This window comes from Tympanuchus pallidicinctus, unplaced genomic scaffold, assembly GCF_026119805.1.
Source record: "Tympanuchus pallidicinctus isolate F22 unplaced genomic scaffold, pur_lepc_1.0 scaffold14, whole genome shotgun sequence".
Taxonomy (NCBI): domain Eukaryota; kingdom Metazoa; phylum Chordata; class Aves; order Galliformes; family Phasianidae; genus Tympanuchus; species Tympanuchus pallidicinctus.
The window spans coordinates 2,438,294-2,457,587 of record NW_026294659.1 but is presented as its reverse complement, the minus strand read 5'-3'; the positions used below and the strand labels follow the sequence as shown (position 1 = coordinate 2,457,587).

The following is a 19,294-nucleotide window of genomic DNA, read 5'->3' as shown; positions in this document are numbered from 1 at the left end:
TTTTAAGTTCATACTCAAACTTGTTTTTTACTGACTTCCCTTCTAGGACAGTGTTGACTTAACTGTATTATACTGTTAAGGAAATGTTAAGGAAGCACTGTGTAATGTTACCTTCTGTTTGTTTCCTTGCATTCTATATTTAGTTTCACAATAGCAAAAGCCAGTAGCAACCACTTTAAGTTGACAAACATAGCATATGTTTTTTTTTTTGTGCAACAGTTTATAGTGTAAAGAAAGCCTTTAGAACTGTGTAGCAAGAAAAAAAAATTCTTTGAACTTTTATTTAGATGTTGCTGCAGTATCTGGCATGAGAAAATGGAGCTTTCCAGGGTTATAAATAACTGAAATAAAGCACGTACAGTATGCTGCAGTTATAACTGGAAGAGTTTTGTTGCAGCAGCCTGATCACTGGTTGGTGATTGTCTGTAGTAATATGAAAGTTGTTATGGAATGAAGGAAAGGAGGGCTAGAGGCTTTCAGCACCCTGTACCTCGTTATGTTTAGTTTGAGTTCATCATATGGGATGGTTTTAGTGTTTTTTTTTCCAGATGTCAGGGAATGATCAGAAATAAAGCTTAGGGAAAATTCAGTACTAGACTGAACAAATAGCTTCTCTTCAGGCTTACTGTATGACAGCACCTATCAGCCAATATAGTTAGTGCTGCTGGTTGAGAAATAGCTGTCTTGTTTTTCTGGTTTGAAAGGCTTGTATATTAATTCAGGTAGATAGTGGGTACAGTGAGGGTTCATTACTTCTGCGTAGTTCTCGCTTCTATAAAAGGCTGCACTTTTGTGTATTTGCAAAATACTGTTTAGTTTAAAATAACAAATGTTCAGCAATTATGTAGAAGGAGACAAATCCATGGATATCTGTTTATCACAATTTTGCTCTAAGGATTGTATGACAGACAAGCTACTGAAAAAGAATATTTTCCATTTTGATTAAAACAGTTCTGTTAAGTCTGCCTTATAAGAATGGAGAAGTGTGTGAACCCTGAGAAATTGTGAAGGCTTGGAGTATTTGCTTAGTATCAGGAATGTGAAGTTTTTTTTTTCTCTTTTTTAAGAGAGCGCCCAAAATAACCGCTGGGAAGCTTGTTATGTAACAATTGCTGTATTTGACAATTATTTGTGTGTGTGTGTAGAGAGCAGGTTAATATATTTCCTACTTTCTTTCTTTCTTGTTGCTTTTTGTAAAGCTTTTAAAGCAATATGCCAACCTGATCACCTTCTGCCCATGAATCTGAGTAGATAACGGGGAGATTTGACACTGTTCTACTTTCTCAAGGCTGCAGGGTGCTAATTGGTAAAACTGTTGAGCAGAAATCTATCAAGGTGTTGAAAGTAATACGTACTTGGTAATCTGTTCTATTGTGCTGTTCTTCCCCTGGGATTCTTCACCTACTTACTTCAAAGATGAAAATACTGATGCCCATGTTAGAATGCTGCCTCTACTCCCTCATCTCAATAATTTGTTAGTTATATTTTTGTGTATATAGGTCAAATAAAGGTCTGGAGCAAGGAAGACTTAGACTTAGTTCAAAAGAGATGGTTTAGATAATATTTAAGCAAAGTGGATGCACGTAAGTTCATATGCCATGATGGATGCATGCAAGAGTGCTGGGGAGACCTGAGTGTCCTTCTTGTGAGATTGCTCTTGATTATCTTCTAATGATTGTGGCCAGAGGACTAGAAGAAGGCATATGTTGCTCCTGTTTTCAAAAGGGTCAAGAAGGAAAGAAACAACAGGCTGGCTATCACCTCATTTCCTAGGGAATCAAGGAAGCAACTAATCCTGGAAACCGTTTTACATACGCGAAAGAAAAGGAGATGATTGAGATTAGTAGGTATAGATTCACAAACATGAAATCATGGTTGATATCTATAGAGAAATGGGTAGGAAGAGAAGAGTGGTAGGTACTGTCTCCTCAATTTCAGTAAGATTTAACACACTGTTTCCTATAAGATCCTTGTATGAGCTGCTGCCCTTGAAATATGGGCTGGATTAACAAACAGGCTGTGGTGTGGATGGTGTGTAGCTGCACCTTGGGGAGGAATAACTCCATGCACCAACTGTGTGCCAGCCGCCAGATGGGGAAAAAATAAAAATAAAAATCTTTGTAGAGAAGGACCTGAAGACGCTGAACACCAGGGTAAATGTGCACCAGCAATGTGGTGTTATGGCAAAGAAGGCCATGGTTCCTTGGGCTGCGTTAAGGAAAGCATTGCTAGCAAATACAAGGGAGTTTTCTTCCCCTCTGGTTAAGTGCCACATCTAGACTCTCAAGTACAAGTGATACAGAGCTACTGGAGAGAGTACTGTAACGGTATACTAAGGTGTTCAAGGGTTTGGAGCATCTGTCGTGAGAACAGGTTGAGAGAGCTGAGAGGGTTCACCTTAGAAAGTAAAACCTCTGGGAGGGATCTCATAAATGGATGTAAATGGAGTGCGAAGAGCCATGGAGCCAGGTTCTCCTCAGTCCCAGTGACAGGACAAGAGGCATTAGGCATAAGCTAGAATGTTGGAGAGTCCCTCTAGTCATAGAATTATCAAGGTTGCAAAAGAGCTCTAGGATCACCTAGTCCAACCATCAGCCTATCACCACCATGCTCGCTGACCATGTGCCTCAGTGCCACATCTGCATGTTTCTTGAAAATCACCTGGGATGTGGACTCCACTGCCTCCAGGCAGCCTGTTGCAATGCCTCAGCAGTCAGTCTTTCTGAAAAGAGGTTTTTCCAAATATTCAATCTGATATCCAACCAATCATCAGAAAACACTGTTGTTTTTTGTTTGTTTGTTTGTTTTGTGTTTTTTTTTTTTTTTTTGAACCATGTGACTGACAGAGTACTAGCATAGGCTGCCCAAGAGGCCATGAAGTCTCTTCCTTAGAGATATCTGATAGCCCCCGAACATGGCTCTGGGCACTGGGTGACTCTGCTTAAGTGGGGTCTTTGAACATGAACAGAGCTGCCTTTCAACCTCAGCTGCTCTGTGATTCAGTGAAATAAATCTGAGATGCTCACTGAATAGAGGCAAAGTGTTCTTGGGTTTATTTGTTCACTCACAGAAACTTCCTTACAGACAGTGCTGCTGAGACTCGGTTTTATGTAATGCCTAAGAAGTTCTTCAGATGATACTGAGAGAGTGCAGTGTTACTTCTTTTGTGATTACTTTTGAGGTTCTTTCCTTGTGGGGCAAGGAGAGTTGCTTTCAGAGTTTTCAAATTTTGTTTAGAAAATACAAAATTAAGTGGAGAGCAGAAAATAATTAGAAGGTCCACTGACTCAGTCATCTTCATTCAATTGTTAAAAATAGCCCTTTCCAAAGAGATTTGGTTCACTTGATGTATAACTACGTGTGCCTTAAGAAAACTAAATTATTAGGAAGATTGATTTCCACTCCTGGATTGTGAATTTGAAATGGAGATTGTGAACCAAACAACATGGCCTCAGCACAAAAGCTTGGGAACCACTGACTTGTTCTTGTTGGCTCTGTTATTGTTTATGCTCTGATGCATCTCTGGAAGTTTAAGCCACATAATCACTAAACTAGTAGTGCCTTTTGTAATACAGCTTTTATCTGTTAATGTCTTAATTATGGCAGTAGTATTGCTCAATGTTTTGCTTACATTTGGGAGCATGTAGTTGGTTATATGCTTGGTGGCACTGTTATTTTTCAGTGTATTGTGAAATTCTAAACATTTTAGGAAGTTGCACCAGTAAAGTAAACTTAACTTATTCCCCCCTTTTCCTCTGTTAGGAAGAAGAAATCAAAGAAATTGCAATAACTCATCATGTAAAGGAAGGACATGAGAAAGCAGACCCTTCACAATTTGAACTTCTGAAAGTGCTTGGACAAGGATCCTTTGGAAAGGTTGGTAATCTGACTCCTATGAAGTCAAGTATTCTGTTAATAGACTCAACGTTTCTGGCACTTCAGTGAGTGTTGTCTGTGCCAAGATCTTAATAGGTGTTCATGGTCCGTACCTTTAGTTGTCTAAATCCAGTTTAAAAATGAAACAGTAACTTTTTGTGACGTTCAGAGAGAGTGGAATATGCTCTATAAGACAACGGAGCCTTTTAATCGATTTTCAAACTAAATTGAAGTTCTAAATATAATAATAAGTTCTAATATATAACATTAAACTTCTCTTAGATGTTAGGAAAGAGTAGAATAGTCAGCTTTCTTTTAGTAGAAAGAAGGTACTCTTAGACATGTTATTGGAGTAGTAATTCCAGTTATCTGACTGACTTGTAACATCGTAAGAATGTATGTCATCTCAATTTTTTAGTATTTATGCAAAAAAAAAAAAAAAAAGATTAATTATTACAAAACCCCAAATACTATTTATAAAAGCTTGGGAAGATGACATTACTACTCCTTCAGTTTCTAAAAGCTAATTTGTATGCTTTTCAAGGAATGTTAGCACAAGAGCAAATTGGATACAGAAAGTGAGATTAATCTAAACTCATGTAGCATGTTTAATATTCTCATTTACTATTACATGTCTCTGAGCTTTCTTTTTTTAGAAATAACCAGACAACCTGTGGCAGATACTTTTTCCGTTCTCATTTCTGAATTTGAAAATTGTCTTCACATCTTTTATTAGGGACATTAAAAAAATGCATCCTTTTAGGCAGCCTTTTACACTGAAAAAGAGTCATAGAATCATCGAGTCATGAAGGTTGGAAAAGGCCTCTAAGGTCATCTGGTCCAGTGACCGCCTAAGTGTTGAGGTTAATTATACTTTATTGATATGTGTGGAACTCAACCAAAGCATGTCATAACAGCTATGCTTTGACACAAGGTTGGTTCTCACTATTTGATGTGTTAAAACGAACATTTTTGTTAAACTTTGATTTACATAATTTTCTGGATCGATCTTTGTACACACCTATTTTTATATCAGACAACTTTTTCATCTGCTCATTTGCTTTACCATCTTATATTATTAAAACATAGCTACTTAAAGATAAATATCAGGAAGTTTTGTTTGATCATAAAGTTGAATTTAGTGTTTCAGATTTGTCTTCTAAGAAAATCCAAATGCATTCCTTCTTTTACTCATTGAGATGAATTAAGTTAAGCAGTCTGACAAACTGATTCTGGTTTACTTGGAACCTTTTAGGTTATGAAGTGAAACAACAGTACGTAAAAATGCAAGGAAACGTTTTTGTGTTCAGCAGGATCTAAAGAGAACTGTCAAAGAAAGATGGAGTTAATAGAATTAAGAGGGAGTAACAAATATGAGTTTCATTGGAATACTATTTACTCAAATTTCATAGCAAATCATATTCATCTGATTTTCCTTTGTTTTCTTTTAAGAATTCTTTTTAATTCTCTATGCAGGTATTTCTTGTCAAAAAAATCTCAGGGTCAGATGCTAGGCAGCTTTATGCAATGAAGGTATTGAAAAAGGCCACTTTGAAAGGTAAGCACTGTTTGGAGCAAAGAGATAAGCAAATCATATTGTTATAGAGAAATCTTTACATGCAAGAGTACAGAGTGTATATATCTTAGTGCAACTTCTGTTAAGCAGCAAATAGCAGGATATAGTGATTAACATTTTAAAGCCATACGGACTTTGTAAACAGTGTAATATTGGTAGAATTAGAGAAGGAAGTAGGTTTGGTTCTGTACCGTGTTGAGCGTTAGATCTTTGTCAGTGGTGATGGTGGCTTGAAAGAGCAGCTGTTTCTTCTGCTGCCTGACTTGATCCTGAGCTGTTATCTGAAACATAATGTCCTTCCTTATTTCATTTGCTGTGTATCACTGAAGATAACAGTTAATACTCTTTGCTCACTTGTATTTGTTATGATATTTAAAAGTGCATTGTGCCAGATGTTTTATTTTAAAAGCTCTAAACTCTGGAGTTCAAGTCTGTATTATTTCTATAAATTTCAGAAGTTTATGGTACTTTTCCCCAAAACTTTGGCACTTGCTCTTAGATATAGATATTTGATGAAAACTTTAAGTTTAAGCAAAAATGAATTCTAAAATGAGTCCTTTGTTAATGAAAATGAAAGTAATCTCTTGCACTAATCCCTTAACCTGAATGTCTATTGTTTTATGTCACTGTTAATATTTCAGTCTATTTATAGTTCTAAGTCACGACTGCAATGGAATTGAAATGATAATTTTGAAATAGCTCTGACAACATATGAAACATCTCTGTTACTGATATAAACCTGATCTGCAGTTTTAATATTTTTTTAATTGGAAAGTATTCATGGAATGACTTGTAAACAGAAGCTTCACACTTGTATTGAACCTCCATTAAAATGTTGAATGTGAATTTTTTCTGCTTAAGTTCAACTGCCAAATATCTATTTCAGATCTCATACTTAAAATCTTTTAAACCTGTTAGCGAGGGTGTGAGTGCTGTTTCAACCGTTCCTTATATTCTGTTTACTCTGTATACTCTGTTTACTCTAAATATTCTCATTATTTGCTTCCCATTTTTCTGAAATTAATTTCCACTCATTTAAAATCCCTTGATATCTTCAATAGCCTTTTATTCCCAGGACTGTTAATATCATAGAATTAGAGTCAGAGGTAATTTAACAGCTGCTTTTTTCAGATGTTTGATAGCCTGTCTCCATCGCTTCTTAATGGTGGCTTAATCTTATGTATGAAAAGTACAGTACAAACTGTGGCTCCAGTTTTGCCTGAGCATGGGGAACAGAAATACTGAAGCTGGTATTTGGAAAAATAGACACTTCAGGGCACTAAGCACTCGAGGGTGCAAAAGTCTTGAGCAGAAAGGTGACATTAACAGGATATCACACTTTTCACACTTTGTATCTGAATTTTCAGATGCTTTTGAGCACAATTTGTTTCATATTTTAAGAGCAAAGTTTCAAGCAAATGAAGGGTACTACTAAAATCTTAGTATAAAACTAATTGGAAACAATACTGTTTTTCTATAATTGGAAACAATACTGTTTTTCTATAATTGGAGCTTCTTTTGAGATCTCGTGTTGTAATTTTAAATAACACACTGTATTACTTGAATTGCCCAAGATTCCATAGTTCTTTCAAGTCTATTTTATGATATTGTTGTTCTGAACAAAAGCTCAAACCGTGACCTACTTTATTAATAGTATTTGTAATACCATTCTTTGTGATTTTAAGCTTATCAGGAAATGCATGAGAAATGCTAACTCATAATATGAATTCAGTTTTCTTAATCTTGCTTATGTTCTATTGTAGTTCGAGATCGAGTTCGGACGAAAATGGAACGTGATATCTTAGTAGAAGTTAACCATCCTTTTATTGTCAAGTTACATTACGGTGAGTTTGAGGAAAAAGTACATCTCTGTCTTACAAATGAGTGCTTGTCAAGGTGCTACCTAACATTAACTGCAGTTCAAAGAATGACGCAAAAAATATGATATCTAAATCTTGGTCATGCAAAGGCTTGCTGTGTAGTAATTCTCACACACTGCAAGTTAACTTCATGCACAGTCTTAAATCTTTCTGTGGAGGATTGAGCATCTGTAGCCCTCTGCTTTATTAAAAAGGACAGTTATCTATTTACTTTTTTTCTATGCCATTGACTGTTTAATTGATTTCTTATTCCTGCCTTGCTCTTTAGAAAATATGCAATGGCATCACTTCAAAGATTCATTAAAATTAGTATCTTCATCCATGTTATTGACAGTGGAGTTGTGTGGATGTTGGTGTCATCTTGGTGCTGATGACACCAAGAAGTGGGGTGTGGTTGACACAGCAGAGGAATGGGATGGCATCCAGAGGGTCCTACATGGGCTTGAGCAGTGGGCCCAGGTGAATTTCATGAAGTTCAACAAAGTTGCACCTGGGTCAAGACAAACATTACTACCAGTACAAGCTGGAGGATGAAAGGATGGAGTGCAGTCCTGCCAAAAAGATCTGGTGGTACTGGTGGATGTCAAGCTGGGCATGAGTCAGCAGTGTGCCCTTGCAACCCAGGAAGCCGACTGTATCTTGGGACTGCATCAAAATAAGTGGGGTGAGGGAGGTGATCCTGCCCTTCTACTCTGTTCTGGTAGGGCCTCTCTTAGAGTACTGTGTGCAGATGTGAAGTCCTTAATACAGGAAAAGCATGGAACTATTGTTGCATGTCCAGAGAAGGGCCTCAAAAATGATCCAAGGGATAGAACACCTCTCCTATGATGACAAGCTGAGAGAGCTGGGGCTGTTCAGCCTGGAGAATGCTTCAGAGAGACCTGATAGCAGCCTTTCAGTATCTAAAAGAACTACAGAAAAGAAGGGGAAGGACTCTTCAGCAGGGTCTGTGGTGATAGAACAAGGGAAATGGTTTCAAGTTTAAAGAGGATAGATATAGACTGAACATAAAGAGAAAGTCTCTTACAGTGAAGGTGGTGAGGTGCTGGAGAAGTAATTGATGCCCCATCCCTGGGGACTTTAAAGGCGAGGCTGGATCAAGCCCTGGGCGACCTGATCTAGCTGTGCATGTCCCTGTTCATTGCAAGGGAGTTGGAAGGGACATTTAAAGGTCATCTAGTCCAACTCTAAGGATTCTGTGATTCTGTTCTATGAAAATTGGTTTAATTTTAATTGCATGGGCATACATAAAAATGTATGCATGTTGAAAGGAAAATAATTCTCTCAAAATATCTTGCAGAAAGTAAACTGAAAAGAGGATAACATTGACAAATAGTTAATTTTCTATTGGTCAATTCATATTTTTCCTTTTAGGATCTATTTCTTTTCCTACTGTTCAAATCTTGGCTGGTTATCACTCTAACATTGGCTTTCACCATCTACTATTTTGCAAACTAGACTACATCTCCTCGCTTAGCTGAGTTTCCTGAAGTTTTAGAATACATACTTTTGCTACTAATTTGCTTTTCTGAGTGTGGACTTTTTTACTTTCAAACGCTGCGGTACCAAAATGCAGGTTGTTGGGTTTTTTTAATTATTTTTTGGACATTATGTTGATGATATGCTTTCCATTTACATGGCAGGAGAGCTGCTTTGTTCGTGATAGGGAAGAATTTAATATTAAAAAATTTTTCCCTCAAAGGAAAAAGAAGAGTAATTCTTTGTAAATTAAAAAGAAGGTAAAAGATAAAGAAAAATAAAGAAAATCAGGGTGAATTATTGAGTGTTATTCTTCTAACCATGGGTAGACTTAGATAATGTTTAATGCTTTTAATTGGTCTTTTCAGCTTTTCAAACAGAAGGGAAGCTATATCTTATTTTGGATTTTCTCAGGGGAGGAGATTTGTTTACACGTTTATCCAAAGAGGTAAGCTTTCTTTATTTGAAAATCATGTATTAATAAAACTTTACTATAAATTGCCTATATTAGGGTGGTTTTACTCTTTGTAAGCCAACTTTCATTGAACAAAACTGTAAGTGTATTTTTAACCAGTTATGTTTTTGTTCTGTTTGTTTTCCTTCACAAGTAGTCATTTCATAAGGATGCAGTTGGTAATTTACATTGTCTAAGCCTTTTTTTTTTTTTTTTTTTTTACAGTAACTCTAATCTCTCTGTATTGCTTTTTACACCTTGCTTAGATTTTCTTCTCCTATTGCTACCACAGTTTGATGTGTCAGAAAGAACATGAATTTATATTAAGCCTGGACTTTCAGAAACTTTCAGCTTTTTGTAGAGGTTTCTCTTCCCGAATATGGCTGCATTAAATATTGGATTATTTTTTTTTTGTAGAGATAACATCAGCAAGCACTTTTTGTACAAGCTTTGAGCTTAAATCTTTTCTTTAAATCTACAGAAGTGAATATTATTTTAATTCTTACAAAGACCGTTTTCTTAGTTCAGTTTTTGTTCATCGTTCTAAGTTCTTTTTGATAGCCTTGGAGAAATTCAGGCATTTGAATTTTAATCTCTTTGTCTGGAAACAAAATGTTCATGTCCAGTGAAGAGGTAGTCTCATTCTTTAAATGTTTCCATTTTTCAGTTTTCCTACCATGCATCTTTGTTCTCTTGACCAATCAGGAGTAAATAACCTGTTTTGCAGACAATATAATGTAGTACTGTCTTAAGAAGTATGTACTGTGAAACAGTATTAGTGATAAAATGCTAGGTTTTGTATAACCAAACATTGAACTGCTAGTTGTTTTTCAAAAAAGAAGGGGAGGGAGTATTATGAAGAGCTGTTCTGCGACAACAGGTCATCTACAATCAATCTGGATTATTTACTTGGTTCTAATGTAAGTTTTAGAGATTTTGCATGTAAAAATAATTGTTCTGCTTTTTGCAGGTGATGTTCACAGAAGATGATGTTAAATTTTACCTAGCGGAATTAGCGCTTGCTTTAGACCATCTCCACAGCCTTGGAATAATATACCGGGACCTGAAACCAGAAAAGTAAGAATCCAATGCAGCAAGTGAAGCACGCTTCAATTTGATTTGTATATCAATTTGATTACAATTTGATCTGTATAGCACTTCAACCTCTGCACTTCTCTTTCCAGCTGTTAAATGTTAATTTTATATATTTATTACACAAACTGTACAGGAGTGAAGATGGGGGAAATTTGTACAGTTCTTTAATTAAAAAAGTTGGATTTCATGTGTAATCAAAAAGGAGTCTAGTTTGAGTGATATGCCAAGGGCTATATGTTGCTGTAAGTACAAAGTATACTGAAAGGTGTGTGCCTCTACAACGAATGAGACAATTTTAACAATTTTTTTGGTTGCCAATGAATTGCACGTGAAGGCTTAAAAATAAGCATTTTTTTCTAAAGCTGATTTTTAAAATATACAAGAATAAGAGCAGAATGGAGTTTAAATTTAAAAGATGAAAGTAGTATGTTAAGTGCTTATGTAATCTGTTGGCAATCAAGAAATTACACTGAAAATTTAAATTAAGCTTGAAACTAAAAACTCCAGTGTAGTGTTGCCCTTCAATAACTTAGTTGTATCTGTCTCGTTTGAAGGATTGAGTCCTGTCTCCTGTTCTTTGTCTTCCATAACTTTTTCAGTGTTTGAAGATGTAAAGAAGGAAATGCCAGTGACATCATCTGTAAAATTTTAAAACATTTCAGATAAAAATGCAAACATCTTAGTGTGTGCTGTAGTACTGATTCATATTTGGAAAGGAGTCTACATGAAAATGCAGCATCTGTTATCAAGCGTCTGTTGTGCTTGATAAGGTTGTTAACATACCTCATTGCCAGGACATCTGAAAGTCTGTTGTCCTTGATGATACCACATCTCTGTTATGGCTATGTGGTGAACCTAAAAAGTCTGTTGTCTCATGCCAAGTATTAGCAGAAGATGAGTAGCAAACAGACAAATTCTGTAACGCTACATAGGACTTGCATTACTATAACCTGTTCTTTTGTGCATCTTCTAGAAATAGAACACAAATTTTAAAATGTTATGTCTTATTTGAAGAGAAGGAGGATTCATTCTCAAATCAGAAATTTGCTGACAATTAGTTTCAAGGGGGAAAAAAACCGAAATCATAGGTGTAAAAAGCCAAAGTAACTGCTGCCTCAAACAGCAAAATCTTTTCATCTTTTCATTTTAGGCACGCAAAAATCTTTTCAGAAGTTGAAATTGGAAGTGATAGCAATAACTCACAGACTGTACTGTCAGGCAGTTTGCCACTACGGAGAGTGGAAGGAGGAAAAGGGTGTCGTATATCTAGTTTGTCTCTCATTGCAGTTAAATGCAGTGGTTGTTAAGGGGAGATGGAGTCTCCCGTGTGTGGCCCCTTATTTTTGTGATTGTAATAAACAGGCTCTTAACTGTGGGGCCTAATGGATAGAAGTCCTTTGGTACAATGTGAATATTTATTAATGTTATTTAAAGTTGTGAACGTTCTTTGAAACCATAATTGCAAATTAATGCACGTTTTGCATACATACAGGAGCATAACAGTTCTTGCTCAGTTTAGGAGTAACAGAAATATGTCTCTCATTACCACATCTAATTAAATTAAATACATATGGTACAGGTGGCCAAAACTGAAAATTCAAGCTAACTTATTACATTCCATGCTGAATTTAATGAAATAGATGAATAAAAATCTGATATACTGAATCAGTTTCATAATCTTTAGTGAGAAAGAGTTGAAGGATAAGAAAATGTGTACTTTCAAGGTATCTCTTCCTAATGATGCATTTTCATGTGTTTGCTTCTGTGTGTCTTTGAGCTGATCTGTCACTTCTCAGATGTCAATATGTTGTTTGAAGCAATAGTTAAGATTGTTTTTTGTTTTTTTTCTTTTAGCATCCTGCTTGATGAGGAAGGACATATTAAATTAACAGGTGAACAAAAGGCAATTGCAACACGTGGATTTTTCTATTCGTAATAGTCTTTGAATCTCCCTCCTTTTTTTAGAGCAATGCAGTGAAATCAGCTGTTTTAACCAGTAGGTGCTTTTGCTGTGGAGCAGATAGCGTAATTAATTTGGATTAGATAAAATACTCATTATATTGTTTTGGAAATATGTCTGATATTATGGCTCTATAATAATGGTTTGGGGGTGAGGCTTGTGGGCAGAGGAATTTCTAATTCCTGTATGTATATTTAGGCATGTATATTTAAGACTAATAAAAGCATCACATTTCACATTGTGGTAAGGGTATCGCCCATGACTGATTCAAAGTAAATAAAGACATTCTGAACTGTTGTATTTTCTTCCAGATTTTGGCTTAAGTAAGGAATCGATTGATCATGAAAAAAAAGCCTACTCTTTCTGTGGGACGGTAGAATATATGGCACCTGAGGTTGTTAATCGACGAGGTCATACACAGAGTGCAGACTGGTGGTCTTTTGGTGTTTTAATGGTAGGTTTCTGGTAAATGCCATAGTAACAATGCTGCTTTACAAGGTTTGTTGAAATAAATATTTGTGTGTAGGGTGACCTTTAAATGAGTTGTAACTACCTGAAAATTTTGAAGTACTTGGAAATTAATAACAATAGATTAACATTTGGATCTAGATTGTGGACTAGGTCTCATTTTAACACCGACAATGTGCCATCCTTTTGTTACTGTTGAATTGAAATGCATCTATTGTGGTTTGAATATTATGGAGACTAACAGGAGTACGAAAATATACAGGAAAATACTGTCTTCCAAGTTGAGTAAGACATTTAGATCCAAATCTTAAATATAAATTTATTCACAAGAGGGGGAAAAAAAAACAAAAAAAAACTGAGCAAATCCTGAAAAGTCTCCAGTGTAACTGCAACTTGTTAGGATAATGGCAGCTGGTGTTTGTGCCTAGCAAAGCTAAATGTAAATGATGCTATGCTGATAGGGGTGCTCAGGAGGACCCACCTTGCAGTGTTTCTGCAAGGAGCTAATGTCTGTTGAATTGTAGGTTCAGAAGGAAATGTGTATCAAATACGGCTTTGGAGAAAAAAAACATATATTATTTTAGGAATGCTTAATGGCCATTAACATATAGAATTTGTGTGCTTTTTTGCTGTGAAGTTAAAAATAATTGTTTTTAAAGGAATTTTTTTTACTGCTTCTGTAGTACATCTACAAATGTACAGTATGTGTGCTTTGTAGCACAAGGAGGACTTTCGTGCCTGAAAATGTCATCATATCACATTTTAATCATCTAGAATGCTGTTGTGATCTGAAAACTGACTATGTAAAAGTAGCACCTGATGACTCAACTCTCTCAAGGCAGACAGGCACAGACACGCACTCGCAAAACTGCTCATTTTATCATTAAGAATGCTTTTAATCATTGCTGTAGGCTTTGAGCATGCAGTCAATTAGAGGAAAATTACAAAGTAGTAGCAAAATATTTCTGGTTGATGATAACACAAATATAGTTAAACTTCAGCTTTATTTAATACAGCTGAAAAATACAGTTTTGTGCTAATGAAGCACATGTTAATGTTGAAAATTGCTGAAATATGTTAGACGTGACTGCTGTGGTTTTCATTCGAAATGCACTGCATTTTAAACACCTTGGCTTCAATTTTAAATATGAAATTATGTCCTTAGAGAGCAGACCCTCTAAATTAGCGCACAGAATGCGGTACTATTTTCTGAGGCTTATTTTTCTTGTGTCTCTCATTCGTGTGCTAATTTTCATAGGCAATCTGTATCTATCCACTCTTAAATCAAATCTGCGTTGAAGAATCAAGGTGTCGGTGGTGTAATATGAATACACAGTATCTAGACTGAGCAGAAGTTATAGCATAGAAATGGAGACTAGGAAGGTAATAAATCATTTTTCACCCTGTCTCCTGCTGTAGGGCATGAAGTGTGTGTAAACCATCATTGAACAGTAACTTTTAATATGTTCTTAAAACAGTGGATATTTTCTTGCATGCCAGAAATCTGAAAATGTTCATTTAAAGCTTTCGGAAGCATTGTAGATTTGTAGAGGTACTCTCCCTGCTGAAATAAATAACAAATGGTAACTACAGAAGACAAATGTTGACTTAAAGTACTGTTGGGCTGTAGGCATTGAACTGTGGTGGTGTTAAGTGAGGAGGGGTTGGAGTGGAACAAGTAATACCTGTTGAGCTGTAACAAATGGGTATACTTGTAACAAATGAGAGCTTGCTAAGAAACTCTTCTTTATTAATCCAGGCCAATCTAGACCAAGTAAGTATAAAATTAAGTAGAACATGCAACAGCACAAATTTGCTCTTAAAACAAAAAATAAAAAATTAAGTGTAGTTTATGAAGCAGATAATTCTAAAGTGTAAAAAAAAAAAAAAAAAAAAAAAAAAGATTTTGATAGTTCTGCTTCATGGCAATTATGTACAAACAGTTGAAAGTGGTGCTTTTTTGTGTTGACTGTGTTTTAATTTTAAGATTTTTGTGTTTAAGTATACGTGTAAAAAGCAATAGAGTACAGAGCATCTAGGAGCTCTTACTGAGAATTTTTTTTTTAGGATAGTAGGAAATTTTAAATTTTAATAAAACATTTCAGATTTAAGGAAACTACAGTTGTACATTGTTCACTGAAATTATCACTGTAAATCTTTAATACTTAAAGATTGAAATTTTGGCTCATAACGGAAAGTTTAGAGGACATCTTGTATTTAGGATGGCTTAAGCTTGCAGAAGCTTGTCAGATAATTATTTTATAATTACTTCAATTTTGATGGCTTCAAGTGTATGTCATGAAATTTCATTAAACTAAATTGTTTTGCAGTTCTTAAACCAAAAATCAAGATTCCTGCCACAGAGCTGGCTGCTGTGTCTGCTGCCAGATGGCTTTCAGTACCTCAGATCTGGTATCCTGCAGAAGTTCTGCAGCCCAGTAGAAGTTCCTTTATTTTTATCTATTTTTACTTGGTCGCTTTCAGAACAGATCAGTATTTTAACAGTGTCTATTGCCTTCTGCCAGGCACTGTAGAATGTGCATGCATGTACTGTGTAGCTCCTACGTGTTCCTTCAGACTTTATTTCCACTGTATGCATACAGTAACCACTTTTTCATCATGCATGTCTTTGTCAATCAACTAACCTTTTTCCCTCTTCCAATAAGGACTGTGTATTTGCTGATTTTAAGCACTTTAATATTTTTAAAATATCTCTGTGTGAGGACAGGTTGTCACTAACTTTTGAAAGGGGAACCTTTTTCCCCACTCTTGCCCTCTTGGAAACTAAAATATAGTCGTATAGCTCAAGTTTTCTTTTAAGGCAGAAGTGGTACACAAAACAATATAGGCTAAATTGTTCAGGTGAAAGCATGTCGAGCAAGGTATCAATCTAGGAAGATATTTTGCAGCGTTAAAATAGCAGAGGCTGCTCAATATTCATAGTAATTTAAACTGTACAATGAGAAGTTGTTTTGCACAGATTTAATTGTTAATATGCATGAATTTTGGAAGGTTAAGATGCTGAGTAGTTTTGTCAAAAATTAGATTCTTGTCCAGGTAATGTAATTGATGAAAGTTTTACTCTATACAGTTTGAAATGCTCACTGGTACTCTACCTTTCCAAGGGAAAGACAGAAAAGAAACCATGACTATGATTCTCAAGTGAGTACACTCTTATTTATATATCTCATCAGGTATTCTACAGGGATGCCCTCCGGGCTGCAATATCTAATTTCTACTCTTCCCTCATTTCCAAAGGTACTGGTAAATCCTCACTCCCTATTAATTCCCTTTGCCATCTATCTAATTTGCCTTTCTATTCCTCCCCCTTACCAGGTACAAAGAATTTCATAGCAGTTCTTTAATCTATAATAACTTCTTCAACCATATTATCTTTCCCATCTTATTTCTATAATATTTTAACCTTCTTATCCTTTTTGATATCCTGTACATTTTTTCCTTGTTGTTTTGTTGCTTTTTTCTTTTGAGAAACTATTTTCCCTCCTTTTCCTTCTCTTTCTTACCAGCTCCTTACCCTACTACTTTATATTCACTGCTGCCAACAGCTTGCTTTCCTGAAACTTCCCATATTCTCCTATGACTTATCCAAGCTCCAGTTTTCCTCTTTGCAATTTGCAGTGTAGGTTTTGCATTAGCTATATTGTGGAAATTGCTTTCCTTCATGCAGTTTAACGTACTTGGTTTTGCTATTAAGGCCTGTTTTTTTTCTTTACTGTTGCCCTACATCTTTTTTGATCTAATGCACCTATGACGCGATATTCCCACGTTCAAGACTGTAATCCAACTCTGTGCAAACTATTCTGTTTTATCATGTCATAATTTCACTTCTGTGCCAAAAACATTTATTTTTTTTTTTTTTACTAACGCCATTTGTTTTTTTCCTGGAAGCTCATAGAACTGTTTCAATTTTCTCATTTGTTTCTTCTTTCATAGTTAATTAGTGTCCTTTGTCCTGTTACCACTAAATATTGAAACCAGCACTATTTCTGCACCAACAGCCTGCTTTTAAAAATTCTTCCATATTTTCCTAAGACATTTGCATGTGAAGACTCCTAGAAAGCATACTCGTCCTGGCTTTTGTGTTCGTAGTGCATGTACATAATTGTTCTTTGCCCCTGCTTTTCTTTCCATATTTGTAGGTATATGCAGTGGTGCTAATTTCTACCGCTGTCTCAATACCATGCTGATCTACATCTCCATGTCATGATTATTAAGTGTTTTTAACTAAAAGTCTCTATCTATTCACAGCAAGTATAAACTAGTTCTGCCCACCTTCTGTTAACAAGAAAGTACTCTGAGATTGTTCGGCTGCACTCATACTTATGTTAAGAGCCGTGTTTTTTTATCCATGTCTCAAATCGTGTATTTCTCTACTTTATCTACCTGTCTGCATGTGATTCCACTATTACTTGACAGTCTTTCCACTAGTGCTTCAAAAATGTTGTGTTCAGCTGGCATGTAGAATATCCTCCTTGCAAGTTAACTGACATTCATAGTTACTTTCAGATTTCTTCTGAGCATGTATCTCTAATTCCCTTTCCAATTTCCCTCAGCTTCTAGTCCTTATAACTGCTACTTGTTTCAGAAAGCTGTACGAAAAATGTGGTGTGAAATAAAGAATTTTTAGCTATCTTCTAACGTGCAGTACACAAATTCTGTACATATACAGAATGTACATATGTTTTATAGATCACTCCAAAAGTAATGCCTCCTGTTTATTTCCATGGAAACTACAACAAATACAAAGAGTGCAATAATACTAAAAAGAAACACTAAAGCAAATTCTCAGCTACAGAACACTCATTTTCAACATAGTCGACAACATCAGTTACACACTTTTCTAGTAATGAACAAGAGCCTGCATGCCTCGTTCATAAAAAAAAATCTGTGCCAGCAGAGTTGATCCACTGTCGCCACTGCTGCAGCACACCACCCAGTGCCTCACTGTGCTCGCATCCACTGGTTGATCTCCACAAACATTCAGGAAACATTGCTGAATGTCAGTGGGTGCAATTTTTTTCTGCACGCTGGAATCAGTTCCACGATTTTGCTTCATAGATACTTTCATGTCAGGCACTGTTTGTCAGACTGCCATTCTGCTGCCATCTGTCACATGGCAACAAGTAATGCGATGCTGGCTGGAAGGTTTAATCTCTACTGCTGTACCACCAGCATCCACTCCAATGTCATGTGCTTACATAATAAAACATGAGGCATTACTTTCAGAGCAGCACTCAAACATACGTATATACATACAAGTCTGTTTTGCTGTTGATAATATGAACAACTGAAAAAACAAATTATATTTAAAGGTTTCCAAGTTCACATTTTTTGTCTGGCCCCGTAAATACTACTGAATGGCAGTGTGTTTTCTTTTTATTTTGTATATAATAGTGAATACACTGTATTTCTCCTTACTGTTTTCTTAACTGTTTAAAGTAAACAAGTGTGCATCTGAATTCATCTTTTCATAGTGTATCACTAAGATGCAGCACTTTTCTTACTTTGTTCTTGAGAAATCTGCAAAAATAATGCATTTGTCTGACAACATGTTTTACTGGGCTCCTTAGTTCTTGCTGAGATATGTTTTCATTTTTGTACGCTTTACCTGTAACTGAGAAACACTGCAATTTGAAGAAACCATAGTTTGTAGCAATAAAGTTAACTTTTTTTTTTTAATTTTCTCCTTCACTGACATGGTATGCCTTCATATAAAATTTTGTCTTCATCCATCAGGAAAGTCAGGAAAAAAAATTGCTGTCACTCATGTCGTTTGTAGGAAATAGAAATTTTTATAGGAAATCTCAGTTCACAGTCAGTTTGTTCTATATACTGGGTCCAATGGCCACTGAGAGTTTTTGTGGAAGGTGCTCCTTCATGACAGAAAGAATGCATTGATAGTCTTTGTGCCTTGTGTTAATGTCCTCTTTCTCGCTTTGTTGTGGAGTGCAGTACATGCTGGTAGTCCAGCTGCTCTTCTAAATGTTCTAGCTTTGTTCATCAAGTCACTTTGGAAAGATGAATTGTGGTTATGTTTTTAACCAAGCTTTAGATATGTTTGTTTTTCTCTAAGCAGCTGATCTCTCAGGCTATCTTCCTAGAGCTGGAGTTGTTTTGCATTGCAGCAGTAGGGCAAAGATTTTCACCCACGTAGCACTGCAGGTTTTTGTCGTATTTATCTGTTATCTGTTCTTTAGTAACACTGCTTCACTTAAAATGATACTGTTAAGCTTTGGCATCAGTGTTCTTTGATTGCATGTTACAGTATAGCTCAGTGAACAGACTTGATACCGAGTGACAATGCAAAGAAATAATTGCATATAAAATGCATAAGAATTCACCTGCTAAAGAGGCATAATAATCAGGGTAACAGCAGATGGCTTTTACCATTATACTGCTGGTCCTGGTCTGCATGTAGTATATTGCTGAAGAGTTCTTAACATATGTCGTATGTGGTTCCTTTCTTACACCTTCTAGAATGTATT

The 19,294-nt window shown here is 35.8% G+C and overlaps 1 protein-coding gene across 3 annotated transcripts in view; it reads left to right on the top strand.

Annotated features, from left to right (window-relative positions):
* Positions 1-19,294, top strand: part of RPS6KA3 (ribosomal protein S6 kinase A3) — a 70,546-nt gene that overhangs the window by 30,850 nt on the left and 20,402 nt on the right. For all 3 annotated transcript variants that reach the window (XM_052673759.1, XM_052673758.1, XM_052673757.1), the window contains 8 exons: positions 3,763-3,876; positions 5,353-5,434; positions 7,216-7,296; positions 9,180-9,259; positions 10,236-10,342; positions 12,215-12,252; positions 12,632-12,774; positions 15,880-15,950. In XM_052673759.1, coding sequence (XP_052529719.1) covers positions 3,763-3,876; positions 5,353-5,434; positions 7,216-7,296; positions 9,180-9,259; positions 10,236-10,342; positions 12,215-12,252; positions 12,632-12,774; positions 15,880-15,950 — 716 coding nt within the window. The remainder of the gene's footprint in view (positions 1-3,762; positions 3,877-5,352; positions 5,435-7,215; positions 7,297-9,179; positions 9,260-10,235; positions 10,343-12,214; positions 12,253-12,631; positions 12,775-15,879; positions 15,951-19,294) is intronic.